Genomic DNA, 18,239 nt, shown 5'->3' on the forward strand with positions numbered 1-18,239 from the left:
AAAAGGACACCTTGCCTGATGCCAGTCCCTTTCAGTCCCAGAGGCAGTGAGTGGGTGTTGCTCCTCATAATGAACCACCGTCATTGCAGGATAGATTGAGATGGCCTCAGGGGCTGCTGCAGGTAGCTGAGGCTCATACCTCGTCCAGCCAAAAGTTAAGAGTCTCAGGCAAATGCTTAGAGAGCTTGTGTCTAATTGCCTTGTGAAGCAGGAAAAGGGTGCAACTTCCCAATCACTGCCCTGAAACAATGTACTCTGTGCTCACCAAGCGCACATTTCTCAGTCTTATCAGAGGAAGAGGAACTGACTCTCAACAACTTGGGCGGTAAGAACGCTGGAAAAGATAGGAAACATTTCCCATGCATGTGAAGGAACATAACAAGCAGCCTTCCGTATCCGAAATGTATGACCCTGACAAGTTTGCCCTCTGACTTTTTTTTACAGCATGTGTGAGGTGTGTTTAAGTATGGGATCTTGTTTGTATGCTCAGGATTGACCGCTTTTAAAATAACAGCGATAACGCACCATCTCAATCAACAGAAAATGTGTGCAATGCTGGATATACTGTATTGATTATACTGGTTTTCTACAGCTGCTAAGCAAAGAAGTGACTGAGTGAAAAATAATTACATGCATAAGTGGTGACTATGATTTGATAAATTCAAATGTATATGAACTCCTGTGAGGTCAGAGGAGCCCATTTATTAGGAGTTTGACAGAGGCACGACTCAGCCAATTAGACCTGAGGTGCAGAAGTGTCCATATTAATTACATGATTACAGATCCGTCCCACTCGATTTTAGACAAACACTGTGTGACAGAGAGGGCTGACACCAGATTTCCATCTTTGTATTGGTCGCAAAGGATGAAGATGTGGTCCACTGGTGCTCTCAAATGTTACATATCTCACCAAGGAAGAATAAAGTATGTTGTTGTCGGAAAAGGTAGGCAGTACTAGCAGCTTAACCGTAACAGGCCGGGATTTTAAATGAGACTTCCCTGCTTCTCCGACTCCTCTACTGTACAGTATCAAATCATGGTACAGTACAACAGTTGTAAGTGATCGGCTCAGGTTTCATGGCGAAGCACTGACAGATGTATCGTGTTATAAGGCGTGACGTGGCCGCAACGATTGACCCCCTCGCAGCTGTTGTCTCGTCAACACATCTGAGGAAATACTGGGCTTCTCTTTTCCTAAGAGCTAACATGTCGGTCACGGTGTCTGGTTCGCAGAACAGACATCTCCTCTGTCAGACTCCCTCTGTAGCTCTCTGTGCTGTACTGTAGGTCTGGCACGCAGGCAGAAGGGTTATTCCCCGGCAGGAAACGCACATCAACCGGCCGTGTTAAACAGTGCCAGACGAATCCAGCCAATACAGACACACAAGATCCCACTGCAACCAAATGCCTCTGGGTCTGTCTTAAAGAAAGTGGCCAAATAGCAACACCAGCTGGTACTGGCCCGCGTACATACAGTAGCCTACATAGTAGATATTGTACGATGGATGTTAAGTCATGTTATTTAAAGTTTACGTTCTCTGTTCAAACCATTCAGGCGTAGGACATAGATTAAAATCCTGCAGCTGGATCTAAACTTAATAAGTGTTAAACCGTTTCCACATTGAATATATACGAGCTTTGACAAGAAGAGACAAACCTTATCACCCTGGGCAGTTTTTTCAGCTCGTAGGCGAAATACTCAGCGAGACCAAAATGAAGGCCTGCCCCTCCACGTATAATTGGGTCGCAACATAATAACATGTTTTTAAACCCGCAGCAACCGAAGCACTTTTATTCAGCGGAGGATTCCCACACACAGTAGCGCCATGTGCAACCTCCTCTTCTGCCTTCATGTCTGGTCACCAGTCTTTGGTGCAGAGGAACATTGGCCGATCTTAATTAGCGCCACTAAATTGACAATTCTCTTTCTGCTTTGTTCGTGTAGGTATGCATCTTCATAGGCGAGACGCTGCTTTTCCTGAACTGGGCCATAACAGCAGACATTTTAATGGTAAGTACGGGGAACCTATACTTATCCACTGGGTCACTGGAAATTCCTGCGACAAACGTCGGTCGCCCAATTAGACACGGTTTTGTGAAATGTGTGAGTGGAACACAGTTTGGGTGGGGCCGATCATTACTGTCTACTGAGATTGATTCATGCACTGCTCATGAAAACAAATGGAAGGGGGCCCTTTCTCTGATGTTTGTTTTGGTATCTAAAAGTGAAAACTGTGAAGAAGTGTGACTGACAAGTCTGCCTTGGGTGTTCTGGCCCAATGAGGTGGGCTCAGCGTTCAGAATTGACTGCAGAAGTTGTTTTAACACGGCTAAGTGAATCTTTCTACCTCCGTGTCTTCGTCATCTCACACGATCCTGTGTATTTTTCCCCTCTCTGTGCGCAGTTTGTCGTTATCCCGACAAGGAGAGCAACGGCGGTCGCCTTTCAGAGCTTCACCTCTCATCTCCTGGGTGACGCAGGAAGTCCGTACCTGATAGGCCTGGTAAGACTCCTCCAGATAAACATTTTAAATGTAACCCCGCTGGAAGGCACATCTCCATTCAAACTATACACGCCAGATACAGGTTCAGCTCTTGATTTGAAGTGGGCCAGTGCAAAGTGAGGTACAAGAGGAGCTTTCGGCACACGTCTCAGGAGTGCTGGTGAACAGGGTTGTGGTTTCACCACTGCTCTTCAGGCTGTCAGTGGCATTTTCTAGTAAATCTCATGGTTCCCAGGAGGGGCCGGTGTTACTGCATTTGATTGGTCGGGATGTGAAAGAGCGGTTCTCACTGGTAGGCCTCTCAAGGTCACAGTCACTCAACCCCCAACAGCCCCCCCCACCACCACCACCACCACCACCTACCATCCACCATCCAAACTGCATACAGTCAGAATACAAGTGCGGCTATTCAATGGAGCGTAAAACAGGATCCACCTCAGACTGTCGAGCAGCGTTCTTCTCATTCCCAATAGAGAATGAACATTAAGTTAAATAGTAACTCCATGGAGGTACACAGTCTGAATGCCTTATTTGAGCATACAGGAAGAAGGGAAAAATAGACATAGGCAACACACAAAGACAAAGACGTACTGCGGTAAATCACGGGCCACATTTCAATCTTCACATCACGTCCTAATGTTTAACTTTTTATGTATTTATGATGAACTTTGGTGCCAGTGTATTGCTGGGAGAGAAAAGACTGCCATGTGTTTACATTGTGTTTTATTGTTGTGCCTCTGGCTCACAGCCTAGGTCATGTTCACAAAGGCAAAGTGGAAGTCTTTGATTAGTGAATCAAACTGATCCCTGAGTTCCTCTGCCGGGGCCTGACGGGCTGGCAGCACACGCAGCTGTCTGTCGAGCTGCATTCAAAGTGTCCTGTTTTTCTTTTCCTCCTTAAATGGAAATGTTACTGCGCTACTATTGTCGAAGCCAGATAAAGGGAGCAGTAAGTTGTCTCCAAGTACTGACAAGCTCTTTAAAAGACTAAACAAAACTGGTATTAGAAGAATAAAAAGATCCACATTCTGGAAAACAGAATCCGGCTCAGAGGTCGGCGCTGAATTGATTCTGTAGATCAAATAGAACCCAGTGTCATCTTATATTCTACGAACGTCCTATTGACACGTTAAGAGATGCAGTACTTTGAAGTACGGCGTGACTCACGTCTGGATGACTTTAATTCTACTGATGTAAAATATTCCAACCACTCCGGAAAAGATTAGTCGACTATAATTGACAGTATTTCTGATAACAAATTAACCATTTCAGTTGTTAATCAAACAAAAAAACAAGCTTCTCAAAATTGAGGGCTTGCTGTTTCATAGAGCTGTTTCATAGGACAGTTCAGGGTCGAACAGACACTCGATAGCAGATGCTGCACACGAGGAGAGTTCAAAAAGGCGAGGTTTTTACTGGAAAGCCAGGCTGTCATACACATGTGGTCAGTCCAAACAGAGCAAACAAATCCAAAACAAGGGAAACAAGGTGAAGTTAACAAAAAACATAAAACTTACTCTACAATTGCTGAACAAAGACAATCTGGCAGCGGAACAGGGAAAACAAGGGAGTATATAAATGGGGTAAACTGATGGAAAAATCAGCGGCAGGTGAGTAATTGATGGCAGGTGAGGGAAGGAACTGAAGGAGATGTTAGCATGTCAAAATAAAAGAGGAAACAACAAAAGACAAAATGAAAAACACAACCTAAGGACAGATCGGAACAATACAGTTTCATATCAACAAATTGAATAATAATGAAATTTCTTTGGGTTTTGGACTCAATCAATGTAAAGCTGTTACTTTGAGCTCAGAACTTTTGATGGTCACTAAATTCTGACAATTCATAGACTAAACAATGAAAAAGATGAATTGATAATGAAAATAATCTTTAGTTCTACCTTCAGTTTCAACCTTACAACTTCACATGTAGAAAGGGGGGGCTACACAATACAATTGCTCTGCTAATATTCCTACAAGTTGCAAAGGTCAGAATAATGCAGCCCACACACACACACACATACACACACACACACACACACACACACTGCCAGCCAGAATTACCCAGACGTGGCCCCACAGTTCTCAATCCATCCTTCGGGGTCACGACTCTCCTCTGAGTGACATACTGAATGTCCGGGGGTTTCTCACTCCTCCACAAACACCCCGGACCAGCGAGGCCCACAACGCTCCAAGTGCGTCACCGCTCCCTGCCTCAGTTCCTGATCTGAGGTTTAGCACGCGAGTGCGATGGACTTGTCGTGACGCACGCTGAGCGCGGCCAGATATACAGTCGTCCCTGCAGACTGGCACAAATCCTGTGAATGAGCAGAAGTGGAGAGAATCTCAAGAAAAACAGACCAGTGGTTATTGCTAGGCAACCAAGGAGAAAGTGAGGGAGTGAGTCAGTCCTGTTGGTTTACAATTGGGTTTTCAGATGTGCACCACACAGCCCAGCAGATGATGCGCTCAACTCTACAAACCAACTACTACTTCCTGTTGTGCAAAAACAATGCATCTCACATTCTCCTGAGCTTGAGCCAAGATCCCCCTCCATCAGCACGTAGACCAAAGCAGTTGTCACATAAGAGTCCCCCGAGAAACACATAATGGACTCCTACTATACTACATGAGCACGACATGGCCACAGGCAGAGTGGGTGGCAGGGGAATGCCAGGAACAATCTCTCAGCAATCTCCCGAAAAATGCCTTCTAGCTCGATAATTAGACATGCAGCGGTTCACTATATATTTTTAGCTGCGCAAGTTGCAGGCAATTTATTGTACCTGACGAAATAGCTCTGCGCTGGCCACACACATGCACACACACACACACACAGCTGCTGGACGTACACTAGATTTTGTCACACATTTAAAAAAATGTCTTCCACCTCCATTTTCTCTCTTTTCTCCAATCACTCCTCATGATGCGTGCACACATGAGCACATACTGTACGCACACAACCACTCCCTCTGACATCCTCCCGTCAGAACTTCTCCAGCTCTCTCTGTAGAGCATCTCATTCTGCTGACGCTAACATATAGGCAATGCACTTCAGCCGGGGTGACCTATAGCCGCTCAGACTTTCACTCACTCACTCACTGACGAGAAGCTCTTGCTCCTGATGTGCATACATACACATAATCGGCTAAAAGCTACCATCGGCGGCCTCCTCTCCGTCACGATTATCGGCACAGCAATCTGTTTGAGAGCTGCCTCATGAGTGACGCTGGGAGGCAGAAACGGTCCCTTCACACCCACCATTCTCCCGCTGTTGTTTTCCTCAAGCCTTTGACAGCAATATGAGCCACTAGCTGTGAAGTCCTGCATCGCTTCAAACTAAAACAGGGCGTCTTACATCATGTCACTTTTGTCTGTTGCTGTGATGAAACATGCAGAACTCGCTCTGCATGTTGAGTCAGTCCGCATTGCGCCGTGTGTCAGATCCTGACAGGATATTTTAAGAACTTTTGGGGGGGATGATTAGTTTGAATTAAATCTCTCTTCTCTCTCTCTCTCTCTGTGTGCCTGTGTTTGTCTGTGTGCTGGTTTTGGTGATGGTGTGTGTGTGTTTGTTGTGGTGTGTATTCGTGGTGCAGATCTCCGACGCCCTTCAGCAGAGCTACACGACGTCAGCGCTGTGGCGGTTCCTCAGTCTGGGCTATGCCCTCATGCTTTGTCCCTTCATCATCGTCCTGGGGGGCATGTTTTTCCTGGCCACGGCGCTGTTTTTCCTGGATGACAGGGAGAAGGCCGAGAAACAGTAAGTGACTCAGTCGTTCTTTGAATAACTCGTCATTATTTCATTTGTTATTCATTCTTTAAATATTTAAGACGCACTCGAGATGTCCTCCGGTGACTTTCTGACTAAGAGCTCCACAAATCCAAACACACCACCTCAGTGCACGAGGCTGGGGAAGGAGCAATGATATTGGTATTATTCTGAGTGCCATAGGAGGTTGGAGACTTTGACTGGACAATGCTGTACTCTTTACCCCAGTGGTGGGGTTTTGACGTGTATCAGGGACAAGCTGCCCAGTGGTGCCAACAATGGTGCCAACCCTGCAAGACTCAGAAAGGCCCCAGAGTCAATAGAAAGTCCCAGTCAGCTATAAGTGCTCCAGAGCTGACACAAGCGGTTCTAGCCATCAATTTGTTGAAGTGTGCTTACTTTTACTTTATTTACCAGCTACCTCCCCTCTTTTTCATGCATTCATATTTTCCTCTTTCAAACACCAAAAAAACGCCAACCCAGAGGGGCACAGAGTCATGGCCTTAAAAGGCTGAAACAAACACACTCATCCTCTTTCAGACGGCGAGACATGACTTCTTGTTTCTTTCTGACCATTTTTTCCTACTTTTAATCACATTGACTTACTCCCCTGGTGCCAGCGCTCTCAGAAATGACTTCCTTCCTGTTGAAGATGAGGGACATTTTTAGACAGGATGGCAGTCTGATGTCCGTTTGCAGCCGCCTTGTCTTCACCCTGTGGAGTTGATCGCTTGTTGTTCCCACGCCAAAGCCCCTTGTAGAAATAAGATTTTTGGACAACTTAAGCAGAATAAGCCTATTTGTAATCATATGTACTGTAGAGGACAAGTGGAAATGTGCGAAAGAAATGTGGAAACTGAGCTTCAAGTTTCAGTGGACTTACTGCATTTTATAATCCTAGGGTCAAGCAACCATCTAAGAAAAACACAACCTTAACATTAACATTAATATTTCGTAATGTTGATAGTTTTAAAGGGGTCTCTGCAAAGGCACCACTAAGCCGTGCTGTGGCTTCTGTTGGGCCTGATCCAGGGTAAAAAAAAGGGAAGAAATGCGGAACAGTGACTAAAAGAAAAGTCACACTCTTGCCGTCCGTTGTGCCTGTAATAGATGGTAGTTTGTGGTCCAGTATGTGGTTTAAGCTATCTCACCACATTATTGCAGTGTGGGCAGATGGCGCATGCTCACTCAAACTATATCTGACCGCAACCCCTTGACTGTCACACAAGGCGCTGTAGGGCAAAGCTAATAGAGCAACAGATGGAGTGAAAAATTCCCCGACACAACACAGAGACACTTGGAGGCATTGGACGGTTGTACCTGTACTTTTTCATGAATACAATCCTTAACATAGATGGGTGAAGGCTGGCTTTTGAATTGTTTCAGATTTTTACGAAATAGAGTATCTAAACTTTTGGCACCACTTTCTAAAAAGTCCCCCTCTACAAAGGTTTTATGAGTTTTAACTAACAGCTTTATTGATCACTAATAATTCATTTACAAATGCCTTTCAGATCAGAAAACCTGTCTGGCTCTAAGCTTGTCTGGCTTTAAAGGCGCTAAGTTTGAAATATATGACATTAACATAGCAGCAAACAACTATTAGCTATGTAAAGATCTGGTGGGCTTCTCTGTGCTTTGTTTACATAGGCAGTCCAGCTGCGCATGCATTTTAGTGCATGTTAGTCTCGCTGTCTTGCTCTCTGAATTCCATATTGAGCACATTCATAAAGGGTCAAGAGTGTGTCTAATGAGCAAACAAGTCAGCAGCATGGTCATTGATACACGGTAATATAAAGAAAGTCTGCAGTTATAAATGGTAATAATCTGCCTTATCAGAAAGTGGTACCACTAGTGGTACTAGTGTAGCAAGTGTACATATGCCCTATCAGAAGAGTCCTTGTTCATTTCCAGCTTTGCTTGCTTGCCCTTCCTATAGATGGGTTAATCATGCACCAGCTTGTCAGATTACATCAAGGTGTATAAAGGTGTTCAGCAGACATACCATCGCATAACTCACATGGTAAACTAAAGGCCTGAATGGTACAGATTTGTACTAAGCCTCCCAATGGAGAAAAAACTCAAACAGCAGCAGTTCTTACGTAACAAGCTGCGAACAGCACCTCAGGGACCAAGAAAGATGACAACATCCACAACTTTGTACAACTAGAGTTGTTTCATGACTGTGATATTTATAGATTCCATTCACGCTATAAAGCCCCCGATTTATAAAACCCCCCCCCCCCCCCCGTCTTTACAGAGCGTTTTGCGGCTTTTTTTCCCCTCCTTTGAGTCTGTCCTCAGATACTCAGCGCTATTTATAAAAGGCGCGGAGCCGAACGAGTAACTCACTGGAGCCCGCCTTTCTATTTTCAGCCTTAAAGAGTGCTTTATTATTTCTAGGTTGTTAGCTTTTTTTTTGGGCTGCGGGGTTGCCATTAATAGCTCTGGTTCAATGTGTCCCCCTCCTCCACGCATTCACCCAGTCCACATTTACACTTCGTGATGTGTGCGAACAGGACTGTCTCCTCTGCCGTGCCAGTACGCCTTGACAATACAGAGTCAGTGTGGGTCAAAGGCAGGCTGAGCACTGCAGCCTGGAGGAACGCGATGACTGACAGACCAAGGAAGACAGTTAGCATGTGATGAGCGAAACTGGGAGAAATTATTGGGAGACGTGAGATGGTTGGGGTTAAAATAACAGGCGTTGAATGTGGTTTGAGAAGGTCTGTCTGAAAGTGTTTGTGCATCCTTGATTCCTAAAGCCTTTCCTCTCTCCTCAGGTTGAGCCAGATGACACGACCACCCTCCTCAGTCAAGGTATGACCAGGTAAATTGCCTTTTCTCCTAAAGACGCTTTTACACTTTAGTGCTTTTCACCTCAGCGGTTTAAGTGGCTGCAAACAAAGAGACGGTCTCGGAACATCAATATTTACAGGGCTCTCTTCTCATTACCTGGGAAGCATCATGGAGAGACTCTTTTCATTAGGACGAACAGAAAAACAAGATTTCTCAGGACTTAAAAGGCACTTTGACCCGAGGCTGTTCAAAGCTTAATGACAGTGTAAATGCTGGAGGGGACACGTGGTGATGATACACATATGATTGATCGATGAATCATTTCCCATTGTACTCAAGGAGTGTCCAGGCATTCTTGGAGTGCTGGTTATTTGACTGACTATCTGGCCTCTTATTAAGACCTGAGCTGCCTTCCCTCCTTCCTGTCTTTATCAGACTCACACACGCGGTGCAAAACCCGTCTAATTATTAACGGAGCAAAGAAAAGACACAATAACTGGCAGCACACCAGCCAACTCTGCACTGCGGGACAGTGGGGACCTACTGTAGTTGTCGGTAAAGAATAACAAGATTAAACTCTGACTCACTGATTAGAAGGACAAGGAATCTGTTGTGACTTATTTGTAAAGGGTATCATGTTTAGCCAAAAGGTCAAGGTTTAACCCCTTTCTAATCGTTTCTTTGTAACCTTATCTGGGTTTATTTGTCCTCTAAACATTCATACTATATGTACTCCAAGAGCAAAGAAAATAGGTCATGAATGTGTATACTGCTGGGTTTATTATCCCCACCTCCCAATAATGCTCCCTGTGCAGGGTGAGATGGAGAAGGTCAGAAAAAGAGTAATGACTGTATGACAATAAATCTCTTCCTTTTATATTTATTCAGAATCTTTCCTGAAAAAAGATCATTAGTTTATTTCTTGGTTTGCAAGGATTAAAATATGTCAACCAGAATGTGATCATAAACTCGCTGAGAAGAGCTCTGATGAGGTTTTTTCATGATGATATTGCACCAGCTTGTGAGAAGCAGGGAGTCGAGGTGTGAAGGGTTTCTTACAAAATGGTTCCAGTTCAGTTTGGGAAGCAGCAGTGTGATCTGCCAGTTGCAACTCCTTGCAGTATTTGAAGGCAACAGTCGATTTGGTGGGAAAACTGTACAAAGGTGCAAATTCCTGCAGGCGGAAGACGGGATGATCCCATGAACTACAAGAACACACATCATTGATGACTATTTTGTTAAACCCTCGTTTACATATTTAGATTATTTTTTAAACCATTCAGACAACCGTTAGTTTCCATTCATTTCACTTGAAGGGAGACACTACAGGCAAAAACATTGTTTTTCATGTACTGGTCAAATTTGGAGGTTTTGGGGTATTTTGCTTCCATAACATCCAAAATACAATTTTTTTTGTCTGTTTGCGTCTGTAGATTTCTCCTAAATTCACCAAAAGTTAGCATTAAAGAATGCCTCATTTGCATATTTAAACTTGGAAAACATATAATACAAAAGATGATTGTCTTAATGTAAATAATCAACTGGGAAAGTTTTATAGCAATATCTTTTCGTTTTATTTTTAATCTACTCACCAGGGGCATCCTGGTGGTCCGTCATAAGTCAGTTATGTCCATTGTAAAAAAAGATTTCTCCTTTGTGCATCCAAAGGCACCCTGACATCTGACATTTGAGCATCGGCCCGATGAAAAGCATTGCATTCAAGGTTCAAGGTTCGGCTTTATTTGTCTCGTCATGCAGTGCTGTATTGTATTACGACACAGAATTTGACGATGAAATGCAAAGACTAAAAACTACTCTGTGGGTAATAATTCAGAATGTAGACGTTAACTCAGGAGACATGTTGCTGGGAATGCAAACATGGATGTTGTGAGAAGGATCATGTGAATTGAATTCAATGTGTTGTATTCATTTTAGTTACTTATCTGCAGTCGGACACATTTCAAATCTGCAGCGTGTCCTTGAATGTGCCAACAGTGAGACTGCTCTTGAGGCTGTTTGTGCTTGCAGCTGCATCACCACATAACATACGCCCCAAAAAATATTACCAGTGTGATAGATTACCCATCACAAGACACTTTGAAAGCTCCACGAATGGCAATGTGCATTGATGAATGGGAGGCAATGGCTGTCTTGAAGGCAGGAAATCAATCTAAATAAAGCCGGAAAGTTATTCGGCTACAATATGCAAAACTACAGCTGTATGGTCTTTTACCGCAAGTCATTACCATTGACAGAGTAGCATTAGTATGCACACTTAATGACAGGTGACATGAAAGGCTCCCGCATGGCTATCAGGTTTCAGTGGACGCTCATGCTCTCAGCCTGAGGGTTTCATCCGTCCTCCGTCTGTCACACACAGCAGCTAAAGCATTTTCTCCCTGCTGTCAAAAGGGGCTAATTATAGAGAACAGTGACTGCAGCTGCATGAGGTCAGAGTTGGATTTACCTGCGAACTGATCATTTCAATTTTAAAGTGAACCACCGCGGTGCACCGTGGTGATTGATTTCCAACAAATCTGTTGTGAAGGATAATCCAATCAGTGTCAGGCACTATTTCCTCCCTCGGGTTTCACTCGCAGATCAATACAGTTCACAGTTCATCCGCTCTCTGGTGACAAGTGTTCAGTCTTCACGCTCGCTCTGACCATTGTGTTCCCAGTGGTACAACACGCTGCTCTGGGAAACAGTTAAGACAGAAACGTGGGGAGGTGCCGATGTAAAGCGTTGGTATTATTCAGATTACAGCACAAGTGCTCGGCTCTGACAAGGAGTGGAAGTGAAGGAGATGAATTGAGAGGAGGAGAGGAATGACACACGGCCGCTGAACAAAATGAGGATGAAGAGGAGCAGTGATCGCCTAGGCTGTTGTACATCGCGAGATATTAATCTCCGGTGATGCATTCCCAGATGGAGATCACATACACTGAGATCCAATTAACTTCCTCTGCAGGAGGAACCGGCCCCTGCTGACCAGATTCACCCCATGGCGCGTGATAACTAGAGGACATCCCCGAGCTGGGGGGCTGTCGAAACATCGGCGTGAGATCTGACAGCGGGGCTTCACACTCATTTATTCAGTAACCACAATCCCTTATTACTGGGGGAGGAAACTCACATCGCGAGGCCAAACTCTGATTTAGTCACCGCTCTCCAAACTTTAACTGTTAAAAGTGTTTACACAGCTGCAGGCGCATACTTTCCGTCTTCGCACTCTTATCGTTCAACAAAAGCTCTGAGTCCTCAGTCAGCAGAATGGGTTCATGGTGCCGGGGAGGGCAGTGACCACAGACCCCCCCACACACACACACACACACATACACACACACACAGTGTACAGCAGGCTCTGATGTGACCTGTTTAGCTTTCTTCCTCTTTCATAATACAATGAATACATGAAAAGAGAGAACTCAACCGGCGCTCTCGTTACAGTAAAGTATCTTTTGTCTCGTGTACCAAACCATTCGCCGCTCTCTCCATCCGTCCTCAAATGAGAAGCCAATCAGATCCCACGTGACTTGCATCATCCCAGCCAAAACCCACCACAAGTTTACCCGCTTGCCAGACCAATCAGACCTCCCCCTTTGCTTGAGAAGCCAACAGTCCCCAGCACAGTAATCTGCAAGGAGGCGGGCCAATGTTGCACATATCAAAGCATTCGCAGCTTTAATTATCTCTCTGTCTGGCATTTGAGCAACCTCATTTTGAATTTGGCTCACGAACAATTCACAGTTTACGGGAACAACTGACACTAATAATTGAGGAAAACGGTTCATCCCGGAGAGGAGTGGATCTGCATCTTCAGAACCAAAACAACAATCCTCTCATCCTCCTGATTAAGCCAGCACCCGTGTTTATATGATGTGTGTCTGCACGTACTGTATATGTGCACTAGTATATGAGTATATACGTATATGTATGCACACTGTGGGTCACTGGGTTTGTGTCTGGGCAATGCGAGACAGTAGCTCGGAACATCGCGCCGCCGAGCTCCCTGCACTAATCCTATTGTAGCAGCAGTAGTAGCTTGTGTGTTCTGGAGCATCCAGAGCACCTTAATGACGCAAACAAACAACAAGACGCAGAGCCATCTCTCTTATGCAATCTGAAGAAATCACAAGCGTTTAACAGTCTAATCTCCAAATGGAGGGTAGTTTTCCCCTCAGGCATCACATTTTCCCTGATATGAGCTTTGTTTTTGTGTATTTGAGCAATTAATTGTCATTAACAAGTCATGTTTGTATTTATTTAGTCCATGATACAAGATTTGTGTTCTTCCACAAGTAAATACCTTGAGAGACCTTGTGACGATGATACTGCAAATGAGCACAATGCAAGTGAACAGAGGCAAAAATGTACAATCCTGTTGGAAATATTGTACTTTTAATTTTCTATTATTAATTATAAATATTTTACATTTAAAACATATCATCAACACATAACACACGTCTGTACTTTTGTATTTTTACATTGCTGTATTTCTACTTTTAATTGAGTAAAAGATCTCACTGGCATACTGCAACAATATCACTTTTACATTAATAGATTAGATAGAGATATTTTACTCTCAGTAAAAGTCTCCCTAAATTGGTCAGTCAAATATGGTTTTTAACATATTTTATGCAATGCAATGAAAGCCTTTTTTACATCAGCAATCCCTTTCCGTCAATAATATTTCTGTATATGTTTAGTAACATAATATACTGTACATTTGATATCGACACAGAGGCATAATCACATCGATATCTAATGTAAAGCCCCAATCAGGAGAGACAGCATCTGTGGGGGGGGGGTCTGCATTAAACAAACTGTTATGTGTTGGTATGCTGTGTTCAGGAAATATTTAGGTCACAGGCTGGTCCTGGTGTGCAGGCGTTATCAGGAAGGTCCTAACAGATGGCCCAGGAGTTTTTGACCTCAGCATTAATTACATGAGAGTGTCCTGTGGTGAGGCCAGACTCTAACCGCACTATATCCTCCCCCTCTCTCTCTCTCTCCCTCTCTTTCTTTCTCTCTTGCAGGTGACAACAACATGAGGACCCACCTGAAGGAGCAGCCAAACTCTATAAGGATGACAAATTGGAGATAAAAAAGCGAGGCCAGCTGCTCCACTCCTTTAGCCACGTCCACGTTCTCTTCATCGCCGTCCCTGCCACGATCCTCCTCCTCCTCCTCCTCCTCCTCCTCCTCTTGGCTCCTGCTGCTCTTCCTCTCTACACACTCACGGAGGCTGCTCAGAACTGAAGCGAGGGAGCGTCTTGCCCCTCCTTGAAACGCTTCTAAATCACAGGTCTGTGAGAAAGAGCACAGCCGTGAGCTGATGCCGGCCGGCCGACAGCTGGTGTCCTCCTCGCCTCTGTCTGCGAGGATCCACTGAACCTTCCAGGGAGGACGTGGGGACGGCACAATCCCCCGTGACCCCCCCTCCGACTCCTGATGCCATACTACTGAATGCTGACCATGAACCTGCCCTGTCTGTCTGCTTGTCTGTCTGTCTGTTACATCAGCTGTCAATCTGCACCAAGTGCCATAGCGTCATTACATTCCTTCCGACTTTGCACTGACCACCAACAACAACCCTCATAACTTCTGATCACTGACTATGTTTACATGCACACCATGATTTCAGCCGCTGGCAATGAAATAAGTTTGATTATGTTTGTAATTGCCTGACAGGAGAAGCATCAGCATGATGTGTAAACTGCAGTCATAAAGCTCCATTGCTGTCTCTGTTGCTCCCATGCAAATTACCCACAATTCATTCTGCCCTGGCTTTTCAACACTTGGAGCCTGTAAACAGACAGAAGCTGTAAAATTCAAGTTATGTGGAGCGAGTGATGCGGCTCATTTTGTTTGCTGCAGGAATATAATTCTCAAAGACTAAAATCTGATCACTCTGCACATGTTAACCTGAGTATTAACATCACACTTAAACACAGTGTTTACATGATGAATGCAGTATTCTCACAATCATTCAAAGTTCAGCTGTGCATGTAAACATAGCTGTCAAAGCCAAAAAGTGTTACCGTCAGTGAATCAGCCTTAAAAATTGGAGCTTTCCCATCAAACAGCTGTTTCCTTTGACCCCCAGATATGTTTTTTTATTTTTAGCTTTTAGCACTTACATCGGCGTAGACAGTGCCAGAGAACATGACAGAGATGAGAGATTTCTACACATTATTTTTCATTAACTTTCTTGTGATTTTTCTTTTCTTCTTGCGTGATGTTGGATTTGAAACTGGAGGTCACTGCCTATGATTGTTTCAGAAGGACAATGATGCAATGCGGGCGATTTAAAGCAGACACTGGACTATATGTTGTTATAATTTATAATGTACATGCTTTTTCCCAAATGTAAATGGACGGCTTCTCTTTTGACATTTAAGGAGTAGCACCTATGTTTTGTGTGTACACGAGAAGCAATACAAAGAACCAACCTTACTCATCCACGCTGCCTTATCGGTGAGCGAGGTTTCTCTTCAGAGGGATTAGCTCTCTGATGGTTGGTTTTGAATTTCCGGACACAACACACACACACACAGACAGAGACGCTTTTAACGGATTCCACGTCCAGTCCATGCTGGTTACAATACAAGGTATTGTGGAAAGAGGCCTCTCTCCCTTGCAATTGTAGATATCCCATTCCACGATTAGGAGAACGGACCTTTGAGGAGAGCAGGGGTCGCGGTCATCACTCCATTACTGAGGGAAATCAAAATTCCAGACAGGAACAGGAAATCCTTCTACCCCAGGTTAGACTGGCGAGCGCTTATCGCTGATAACAGATAAGAGAAGAGTCCCCCCCCCCCTTTAAAACCAGACCAGCAAGTCCTCAGATGTCTCTTGCTGGGGTCTCCTTCAGTACCTGCACCACAAGACATAGAAGTACACAAAAGGGGGTGAAATGGATTTGATTCCCTCATATGCTTTAATTCGTATTTGTAATCATGCATCTTTAATGCAAAACCCCACAAAGATATCCGCTATCGCTAGTTGCTTGTAAAGATTGAGGTAAAAGCGCCATTAGAAGCTCCCCTGAATGATCCTTTCTGTTGTATATTACCTGGTGGATACACTTTTACTGAAACCTTGAAGACGCTAATGGCGTCGTAGGTTTGAAAACGAATGCATAAAGGGGAAAAAAGGCACTTTTCAGACCTCCGAGAAAGCAGAGGAGGATGGAATGACCTTAGCGGAGGAACGCCGGGAAACGTCGAGGTGGTTCTCGTAGCATTGATGTGCGAGCATGACTCACCGGCTGTGTGCGGGGTGCCGTGTGGGCGGCGTCCTTGCTGCCAGATCATTAGCTTTAGCTTCTCTCCAACTGCGTGGAGCTCTCTGAATGTGATGCGTTTACACACCTACATCTTCTTAATTGACGAAGCTTCTTACCTTCCTTTTATTGATTTTGTTTTTCTTAAAGTTACCAAATGAGTTTTAAATTTGAATAACTACAATAGAGATATATATATATATATATATATATATATATATATATATATACATAAAGCTATATCCCGCAGCAACTTTAATATATTGTAAATGATGGCTTGGATGCAATGTATTTATTTGTTTGTTACCATAATGAAGAATAATCTATAAAGGGAAGTTTAAGGTTGGAGTATGCTACATGTTGTTGTATGTTGTTGGGTTTAGAAATGCCTGTTTGTTCATCCTTTTGTATCACGATGAAACTACACGATACCTTCTTATATCACTGAGATTCATCCCGTTTACTGTGATCATGAACTGGGCATCTCACACATATTACACACACACTAAAGGAACTGCGATGTGATGGATTTTACCGGTCTAATGTTTAGGGTGCAACACATTTTGCATTCATATTGTAGCTCTTGTAAATGTGTTTTATTTTTTTTTTTTTTTGATTTTAAGAACAACTGATCAAACCATTTTGCACACTTAATGTTCAGGGATTGATTTGAACCACAGCCCTGCATCGACTCCACGGCCTCCGCCTCAGAGGTCTGTCACGTCACGCTCACGCTCACGGCGCAGTAAGTGCTGACATGTTGTCACCTGACATGAGAAGGGATGTTGGCTCTGGTCAGATGGGTCACGAATTAAGTTTCACTTTGCCAAATTTAGTTGATTTAGCACCAATCCTTTAGGAGTATAGGTCCGTTGTATCGAGTACTTCTACGTTGTTAATCACTGAAGTGATGTGCTCAGAAATGTGCTACTTCTTGTCATACAAGAATCCTGTATAAAGAAACCTATTTCTGATGTTGAGCAGAAAACAGAGGTTATTTTTTATTTTTAGAGCGTGTCAATACAAGGGAAGTGTCGAGAAATCAAAGGAATATTGTTCGAGAACTGAACTGTGACGCTCCCTCGGGGGGGTTGATAGAAAATGTACATGTCTGTAAATCAAATAAACCTATTTAATCACTTCAAACCACCGCGTTGTCTCTGTTCTTTCTCACTCTGTCCAGCATTCATACCATCCTAATGAATCAACAACCATTAAAAAACAGTAAGTGTTACATAACCAGGCTTTAGATTTAGCTGTATGCTATTATGCACCACATGCTGTGCATATCTGTGCTATGCCTTCATGTAAGTTCCTTCACTACAAACCAGGTACAGCTGGATTCTCACCTCATGGATCATTTTCAGAGCATGTGTTCGTTAATGTTCACGTTCATGTGTCATATTCTGTAGAATTCGTTTTGCTGATACCTTAAGTATTGAGGGAATACTTGGTAACTCCTCAGATTGATGCACCACTTTTCTCGAGAAGGCATATAAACTGCAGCAGCTGGTTCAGAGTTAAACAGGAGCGACTCGCAAAGAAAGTCAGTATGTTGATTCGCAAATGATCTAATCATAAACTAACATGTCATTCTCCGAGTGTCTCCGAGTCTGTTTTTTATTAACGAGCAGTAGTTTTTAACGTTGTCAGTTGGGGCCTTCGACAGGCAAACTAGTGTCACATTCACATCAAGCATTTAAATCTATGACAATATTTACTTTGGAGAACGGTTTGACACAGCAGATTCTTGTAATTTGTGGATTAATTCACGCTAATTGTCCAATTTGGCTGAAACCACAATGTTGACTCTTGTAAATAACTAGCTAGTATGTTGTGCATCTTGTTGTAAAAGTGGAACCAAGTCATCTTT

At 43.8% G+C, this 18,239-nt stretch overlaps 1 protein-coding gene across 2 annotated transcripts in view; it reads left to right on the forward strand.

Annotated features, from left to right (window-relative positions):
* Window positions 1-16,550, forward strand: part of spns2 (SPNS lysolipid transporter 2, sphingosine-1-phosphate) — a 60,815-nt gene extending 44,265 nt beyond the window's left edge. Inside the window, exons 9-13 of one of the 2 annotated variants that reach the window (XM_031856897.1) lie at window positions 1,946-2,011; window positions 2,406-2,504; window positions 6,104-6,267; window positions 9,060-9,096; window positions 14,115-16,550. In XM_031856897.1, coding sequence (XP_031712757.1) covers window positions 1,946-2,011; window positions 2,406-2,504; window positions 6,104-6,267; window positions 9,060-9,096; window positions 14,115-14,129 — 381 coding nt within the window. In that variant the 3' untranslated portion in view covers window positions 14,130-16,550. Of the gene's footprint in view, window positions 1-1,945; window positions 2,012-2,405; window positions 2,505-6,103; window positions 6,268-9,059; window positions 9,107-14,114 lie in introns of both variants that reach the window. The other variant, XM_031856898.1, reaches the window with a different exon arrangement.
* The last annotated feature ends 1,689 nt before the right edge of the window (window positions 16,551-18,239 follow it).

This window comes from Anarrhichthys ocellatus, unplaced genomic scaffold (genome assembly GCF_004355925.1).
Source record: "Anarrhichthys ocellatus isolate YVR2014 unplaced genomic scaffold, GSC_Weel_1.0 scaffold18, whole genome shotgun sequence".
Taxonomy (NCBI): domain Eukaryota; kingdom Metazoa; phylum Chordata; class Actinopteri; order Perciformes; family Anarhichadidae; genus Anarrhichthys; species Anarrhichthys ocellatus.